This window comes from Ochotona princeps, chromosome 10 (assembly GCF_030435755.1).
Source record: "Ochotona princeps isolate mOchPri1 chromosome 10, mOchPri1.hap1, whole genome shotgun sequence".
NCBI lineage: Eukaryota > Metazoa > Chordata > Mammalia > Lagomorpha > Ochotonidae > Ochotona > Ochotona princeps.
In genome coordinates, this window is record NC_080841.1 from 7,029,249 (window position 1) to 7,037,375 (window position 8,127).

At 53.3% G+C, this 8,127-nt stretch overlaps 1 protein-coding gene across 1 annotated transcript; it reads left to right on the top strand.

Annotated features, from left to right (window-relative positions):
- Positions 1-783: 783 nt before the first annotated feature.
- Positions 784-6,352, top strand: GLRX2 (glutaredoxin 2). The gene is made up of 4 exons (XM_004578803.3): positions 784-964; positions 2,801-2,864; positions 5,320-5,496; positions 6,096-6,352. The coding sequence occupies exons 1-4, from the start codon at positions 870-872 to the stop codon at positions 6,210-6,212; spliced, it is 453 nt and encodes a 150-aa protein (XP_004578860.3). The 5' UTR covers positions 784-869; the 3' UTR covers positions 6,213-6,352.
- Positions 6,353-8,127: the final 1,775 nt, after the last annotated feature.

Here is an 8,127-nt window from a genome sequence, read left to right on the forward strand (position 1 = left end):
TATTTATGGAGAGCGACCTCAGTTGAGCAGTATGTGTTTCTGTAGCTGATTTTCATCCTGTTGTGAGCGAAAGGAAATTCCGCCGTGCGAGCTGGGGAGCAAACTGGCGACGAAGTGTTCTATCCCAATCACAGTGGATGGAGTTTGCGACGTACTACTTCTCCATGCTAAGAAGATCTGAGCGTTTGCCTTACAAATGAAGGCTGACTCCGTGACTTGAGAGTGACGCACCAAGAGGCCTTTATTACCAAGACAGAGGTTGTGCACCGGCGGCCCTCGCCAAGCCACCGGGGTGGAGAGCACCTCGGGGCCACTGCCTTTGGTTTTCCAATGTCACCTGTAGTTTTGGAAACAGAACTGTTCAACACCGGAACACTAAAGTTCTGAACGTGAAACCCACCCCACCTCTCCCCGTCCAGCATGAATTCTGTGGGTCCTGCACCCCGGGCCTGATCCGCAGGTGGCAATCGAAGAGTTTGGCCCACGCGGCCAGGAAACCCCTGTGGCCGGACCCTGCGAGGATGCGTCCACCCTGGCCGTGAGCACCCACGCCGTCAGGGGTCCTCTTGGCGCTGCTTCCCGCAATGCGCGCGGCCTCCAGGAGCACTGCGTGGCATCCAGGGGCCAGCCGGAGCGCGCCGGCCCGGCGCGCAGGTGAGCGGCGCCCACGCTCGCGCGCCGGCGGCACGAGGGCCGCGCTGGCCGGGGACACCGGGGGCTCGGCTCGCCCGAGGAGGCCGGCGGCGGCGCGGGCAGCCCGGGGCGGGGCGCGGCGCCCGGCGGCTGGAGGCGGGGCGCGGCGGAGTGGGCGGGCTGTGCGGCGCCGCAGCCCCAGGACTCTTTGCGGGCCGCGGACCCGAGCTCCCACCATGTCCTGGCGGCACACGGCGCGGGTTGGGACGCAGCTGTTCCGGAGAGGGGGCGGCGCGGCCCAGCGGCTGGTCGGCACGGCGAGAGCAGCCGGGTACGGGGGCGGCGGCTGGGAAAGGACGCGAGGGGACGCGGGGGTCTGCGGTCGGAACCGGTGACCCAAGCAGCACGGCTTGATCAGGTGTTTGCGCGGGACACCTGAGCACGCCGCGGGCTTTGGAGCGAGACCCGGGGCCGGCCTGGGTGTGTGTTGGGGAGGCGGTGCCGTTTTAAGTCCCTCACGGCCTCCCCGGGATTCGGGGTTCGCTCTGCCGACCACAGGGAGACCCCCATGCTGGCCGCTGCGGACACCTGGGCTTACTTGGCCCCCAAGCAAGCTCTGCATCTACTGTTTACATGTGGTGATGCGCTTCCTGTCTCCCCAGGCCCTTTCCTTGACTGGGAGGCTGGTGTTCCTAGACGCAGCTAGCAATGGAAGGCGAAAGGTCCTTCTAGAAGCTTGTTGTATGCGGTGGGGAGTGGGGGAGGTGAGCGAGGAGTACTACTCAGAATCTTCAGTTACCCCCATCCCCCCAACCTCTTAGGAATGTTCTAGAGGGTTTGTTCTTGGAGGAGTAAATGCTGTAGTGATGGTTTTGAACAGTAGCTGCTATATTCCGTTAGAGAACCTTAAATTAGTGTCAACTGCCAAACCTTTTGCTTTTTTCCCCCCTGGCCTACGGTGATGTTTCGGTGATGGTGGCTGTGGTCCAGTCCCCTCATCTGGTTACTCCTCAACCCGGTCCGATATAGGCGCACACCCAGAGGGAGAGTTGTATGCGGGAGTCCGTGCCTACTAATTCACCCCTAAATGCCAGCATCAGTCCCGGCTGGGGCTAGGAGCCAGGAACTCATTGCAGGGCTTCCCCGGGGACAGAAGAGACCTGGCTTTTACAGCTGGAGTTAGCACTGGGAATGGAGTTGGACACAGGTACTGCAGTGGGAGGTGGGCACCTTAACCACTGGGCCAGCTTCTCCTTTTCTGTTTGATGGATTTCCTTGCTAATTTGTTGAGAAGCAAGGAATAACAGATTGGAGGCACTGGGTAGTAGCAGTGTTGCAGTGTGGAATCCTGTCTCATTCATTTTTGTTACAACTGAAGGTGGTGGTTGTTAGAACTTCCCTCCTCGGATTGTGCAGGTCCGCTGGGTAGACTGCTGTCATCCCAGGGTAGCCTGCTGGAAACATTCACTGACAAACGGGACTAAATGTTCATACTGAGTGAAAAGGAAAAAAAAGAATGTTATTGGGACCTTATACAAAGAAGCTGTGGTAAAAATAGCGTTCTTGGGACTACACGTAGGCTGTGGTGCTGCTTGGCAGGTGCGTTTCTTATCCTAGAACCTGATGTGAAAGCACTGATGGGCTGGTGTTATTGTATGGTGGATAAAGACATTACCCGCAGCACCGGCATCACATGCCGACACCTGTGCCAGTCCCAGTTTCCACGCTGCCAATCCAGCTCCCTGCTGACGGCCTGGGAGACGCAGGCTGACCCAAGTACTTGGACTCCTGGCTTTTGCCCAGCTCAGTCCTGGCAGTTACGCTACCTGAAGAGTGACTCAGCAGGCAGAGGACCTTTCTCTCTGTGTCTCCCTCTCTTTCAAATAAATAAATCTTTAAAAATAAAAGCTATAGAACGACAAAGAGGGAGATCCAGGAGCCAGGGTGGTATGAGGGTCCACATTTTGAGGCTGTCTCAGGTGTACTGGCAGGGGGCTGAATTGGAAGTGGAGCAGCTGGGTGTGAACCAACCCACTGTGCTGCAACTCTGGCCCTTCTGAGTTTGGATATATTGGTACCTGATAGTTTTCTTCAGATAACACATGGGCTGTATTTTGATTTCCGCTTACTGAACTGTACCATCCCTTGTCCTTTTTAATCCCCTCAGGATGGGAAGCAGCACATCGCCGTCTCTGGGGTCGTCAGCAGCCTCTCCTGCAAACCAGATCCAGGTGAACGCTGTGTGCGAGACGCAAGGGCAAGAGCTGTGTTCTGGAACAGAATTGGGTCTTAACACATACATAACATGCTCGTTCAGTGTCCACACCGGGCATTGCTCAGCAAATTAATGAGCTACTGAATTAATACCCATTTTAAAATCTGCTATTAAAGCAGTCCCTGAGCCCAAGCAGCCCTAGATCGTTTTGGTAATCATAGTTTGTGAGAAGGGAGGGTGGGTGTTGTGATGGAGTGGGTGAAGCAATGCTGGAGAGGCTTGCATTCCATCCTGGCGTGCCTGGGTGGAGGCCGGCCTCTGCTCTGGTGCAGCCCAGCTGCTGCGTGGGTGACCTACCCGCCCACGTCAGAGAGCTGCTGGAGGTCCTTGGTCCTGGCCTTGGCCTGGCCCAGTGCTGCCTGCTGGGAACATGTGTGTGAAGCAGCTGACGCCATCAGTCATCCCCCTCCTTCTCCCTCTGCCCTCCCACACCTTCCTTCCTTCCTTCCTGTCCTGAGTCTGACTTTTAGGAATTTTCTGAAACAGGTCAGGTGTTTAGTGCAGTAGTTGAGACCTCCCCATGTCCGGTGTCAGAGCGCCTGTGATGATGCCCCGCCTCCAGCTCCTGCCTGCTGTGCATCCTGGGAGGCAGCAGGCAGTGGCTGAAATACTTTGGTCCCTTCTACCCACTTGGGAGAGCCAGAGTTGTCCTGGCTCTGACAGCCATGTGGGAAGTGAACCAGAGGATGGAAGATCTGTCCCTGGTTTTCAATAAAATACAAATAAATAAAGCGTTGGAATATTAAGGGAAGTTTTTTTTTTTAAGATTTATTTATTTTCATTACAAAGTCAGATATACAGAGAGGAGAGACAGGAAGATCTTCCGTCCGATGATTCACTCCCCAAGTGAGCTCAGTGGCCGGTGCTATGCCAATCCGAAGCCGCGAACCTAGAACTTCTTCCAGGTCTCCCACGCGGGTGCAAGGTCCCAAGGTTTTGGGCCGTCCTTGACTGCTTTCCCAGGCCACAGGCAGGGAGCTGGATGGGAAGTGGAGCTGCCGGGATTAGAACCGGCGCCCATATGGGATCCCGGGGCGTGGAATGCGAGGACTTTAGCCGCCAGGCCACGCCGCTGGGCCCTGGAGGATGCTTTTCTTCAGCCCATGTGGAAGAGCAGCGTAGACAGCTGCCTGGTGCTAGCTTTACTCGTTTGCCTGAAGGACCTGGACCACCACACTTTTAGAAGCAAACAACAAAACCAGTGTCACTGGCTGCGCAGATGTGCAGGGAAGCCTCGTGCTGCTTGTGGAGAGAGCCTGGCGGGAGGTTTCCAGACCAGGCTGAGAGAGGCATCATCTCAGGAGTTTTGCAAACTACTCATGCTAGCCCCTGTTTCCTGTGCGTCCGAGAGGAGCTCTCCCAGGACCAGCAGTGTGAGAACACCTTACCGGCGTCCTAGGATAGCTGTTGTGCTGGGAGGACACACTGGGAGGAGTCAGCTACTGTTGCACTGCGTTAGTGAAGACCTCATCTCCCAGAGAAATATCACATTGCTCCTCAGCTTTGGCAGTTGCATGAGGTGAGGAGCCAAGGTCTGAATGGCTGCTGAGCGTGTGAGCGGTGGGACAGCGGTGAAGTGCCCCGGCTGTTCAGCCACGTCCACTGGCCAGGCTCGGCGTCCGGCGCTCCCACTGACAACTTGAGGACCATGAGCACATGCTCGCTCTTCTTTGAAGTGACCCACTTTGCTCACTTGCAAGGTGCATAGTACGACCTCAGGACTGGCGAGGCTTATGTTACCTGGCAGAGGTCAGGTGTGGAACACTGGGCCTGGCATACGCAGGTGTGTGTGAGTTGAGTAGGAGAGTTATTTACTTGTTAAGTTTAAATTGTTTGAGAAGCAGACAGGTGCAGAGAGAGGCGAAGAGAGAGATACAGATAAAGCTCTGACCTGCTTGTTCACCACCCAAATGCCCACACCTGCTAGGGCTGGGGGCCTCCATCCAGTCTCCCACGTATGTAGCAAGGGTCCAGTTACCCGAGCATGACTGCAACAGCCTGGCCAGGAGTTGGGAGCTCTATCTGGGTCTCCTAGGTGGGTGTTGGGCTCCCAAGTATTTGGACCTTCCTCCAGTACTTTTCCTAGGCCACCAGCGTGGAGCTGAATGGGACGAGCCCATGTGAGATGCTAGTATTGCAGTCTTTACCTGTTATACCACATTGCTGGCTATGCGACTCAGCTACTCTTCATGTGGGTATGGACAGGTAATTGTTGCCTATTGGTTGCATGTTTTTCCAGTAACATTCCTTTGAAATGACTGTTATCCTTTGTCTATAGGTGAATAGAATAGATGGTAGCAGCTTAGTGCTGATTCGTGACAGTTCGCCATCCACACCCTTTCTATTGTATCGTATTTCCTTTCCCAAAATGTATGTCTCGAATTAAAATGATTCTTGGGGTTTGATTACAGGAAACAATTTCTGATAATTGTGTGGTGATTTTCTCAAAAACAACCTGTTCTTACTGTACAATGGCAAAAAAACTTTTCCATGATATGAATATCAACTATAAAGTGGTGGAACTGGACATGTTGGAGTACGGAAGCCAGTTTCAGGATGCTCTTTGCAAAATGACTGGAGAGAGAACAGTGAGTAGATCTACCTTGAAGCTGTTCCCCCATTGTGGGTGGGGAGCTGGAGTGTGTCGAGAGGAATGAGCCAGACGTCCCCAGGGATCATGCATCGATAAAGAATGCGAGGGTTAGAGATGACAACAGCACTGCTCGCTATCTGTGTGTCTGCGGTGGACGGGTCGCGGCGGGGTGACGGCGCTGTCCGAGCCCTCGAGCCCCCGCCTGTGCGTCTTGCAGGTGCTCTCGGAGCGCCCGCCCCTGTCTGGGCAGCGCAGAGCTTGATGACCCGCCAGCTGCTTCAGGGCTGCGGGCAGCGTTGTTGTTTTCATTCTTGTGTATGTGTGCATGGAAGTTTGTTCTTGCCTTTAATAGGTACATGTAAAAGAGCCCCTTAGACGTTACCACTAGTCAGAATTCCACTGGAGGAGGAACTGTAAGAGTCACCTTGTCCTAGATTTGAATCTCAGCTCCATCATTTACTGCTATGATCTGGAACCAATTCTTCCTCATTTTTCCTCCAACAGGGCACATTTATTGTTAATTCTGTTATGTGAGATGACTTTGTACTAATAATGTTTGAGTGAGGCCTAATTTACCTTTCATTTATCCGACAGGTTCCAAGAATATTTGTCAATGGAACTTTTATTGGAGGTGCAACTGACACACATAGACTTCACAAAGAGGGGAAGTTGCTGCCACTGGTTCATCAGTGTTACTTTAAAAAAAAGTAAGAGGAGCGAATTTCAGTGACACACTTTTGTTGGTAAAATCTGTTATTTAGTGTGACTATACCCAATCATGCCTTTACAATGTTTGAGGGTGTTTTAAATAAACGAAATGTCGCCAAGAGATTAAAAATAATGAACAGAAATTGCTGCAGAAGCTTCGTCTTCCTTTTTGCCAATTCAGTTGAACTGAAAATGATATATGAATTGTAAAACCAAGGGCTGGGAAGTAAGTATTTGAAATTCTTTCTTCCTGTGAAATTCCAAAGGTGTGAACTCTTTGCTTTCAGTGGTAGCAAGTGAAATGAGCTTTGAAAACTCTGAGGCTGCCAGTGATAGCATTTAGAACAAGGTTGGGAGGGCTTGGGTCACCCTGACAGGCCTTCATCCTTCGTGTTCCCGAGGGACAGGCATAAGCCATCTGTATCATGAACGCTGAGGTCCTCGCTGAACTGAATGAGTCGTCGGTTGTGGGGCACAGAATTGTACCCAGCAGCAAATCTGCGCGGTGGGATGCACCAGCACTGTGCACGGATGGACTCGGAGCAGCTCAGAGAGGCCTGGAGTTGCATGGTGAGGCAGCGAGCTCGGCTTTCCACAGTGTGTTGAAAGCTCCTAGGAGCATGAGATGGAGGAGGTTGGACTCGGTGCTCCGTTGTGAGGGTGTGTGCTCCAGAGTTCGCGTGTTGGAGTCCCCAGTCCAGCAGTGCTGAGCAGTGACAGGCGAGAGTGCTGGAGTCAGTGCAGTGCCCGTGCAAGGGGTGGGCTCCTGTCCCGCACACACCCTTCCACTCCTGCAGTGCACATGGTGTGGGGCTTTAGGACAAAGAGGTCACTGGGTCACACCTGGCGAACAAGATGGTGACCAATGGAAGAGCCCTGGGCATGAACCAGGGTGGGGATCAAGTTGTTCTGAGAAAAGACTGGCCAGGGCCGTTTCTGTGCTCGTGAACACCCTGTGCCCACCTGCCCCTGGCCTGTGGCAGGTGGCTTCCGCATGATGGTTGGCTCTTACTTCTCCTCTCCTGGAATTCCTGGCCTGAGGCTCTTCGCTGTTCCTGTATAAGAGTTTGTGTTTCCCAAATAAAGAGACACTGCTTGGACAGAACCCCTGTCACATCTGTTTGTTTCTCGTGTGGTGTGCCGGCAGGCTGGGTGGTGAGCAGTCGGCTCACCCCCTCTGACACGGGGTACTAGAGGATCGAGTCTGTGGGGAGGGAGCCCCACACATGGCAGCTGTGAGGGCTGTGGTGGCTCCTTGGCCCTTGGGCTGTCCAGCCCGAGCGGAAGACCTAACCTGTGCTCCACTAATGCCCAGTCTCGAGTGTCCTGTCACAGAAACAGAACAGACTAAGTCCGCGGTGTGATTTCTGATGTTGACAATCTGCAATTCTGTGACAGGGAATGCAAATGAAATTGATTTCATGTCAGACTTAAGGTTTTTCCTACCGGAAATCCTATTTTAGACTATGCTCAATGAAGTCTAAATTAGATTTGTTAATTTGCATCCTGGGAGGCAGTAGGTGAGGGCTTAACAAGATGGGTCCTTGACAGCCACACAGGAGACCTGGGTGGAGTTTCTGGCCCTGTCTTAATCCTAGCTGTGATTGGCATTTGGGCAATGAACCAGCAGAGGTGTCACTCAAATAAACATGAAGTGGAAATTCATAGATTTTTTTAAAGATTTATTTATTTTTATTACAAAGTCAGATATACAGAGAGGAGGAGAGACAGAGAGGAAGATCTTCCGTCCGATGATTCACTCTCCAAGTGAGCACAACGGCCGGTGCTGCGCCGATCCGAAGCCGGAAACCTGGAATCTCTTCTGGGTCTCCCATGCGGTGTGCAGGGTCCCAGAGCTTTAGGCCATCCTCAACTGCTTTCCCAGGCCACAGGCAGGGAGCTGGATGGGAAGTGGAGC

Coding starts and splice junctions, on each gene's coding strand:
- GLRX2 (XM_004578803.3), top strand. CDS start 870: ATGTCCTGGCGGCACACGGCGCGGGTTGGGACGCAGCTGTTCCGGAGA. Junction 965..2,800: donor GGCACGGCGAGAGCAGCCGG/GTACGGGGGCGG, acceptor TAATCCCCTCAG/GATGGGAAGCAGCACATCGC. Junction 2,865..5,319: donor CTCCTGCAAACCAGATCCAG/GTGAACGCTGTG, acceptor GTTTGATTACAG/GAAACAATTTCTGATAATTG.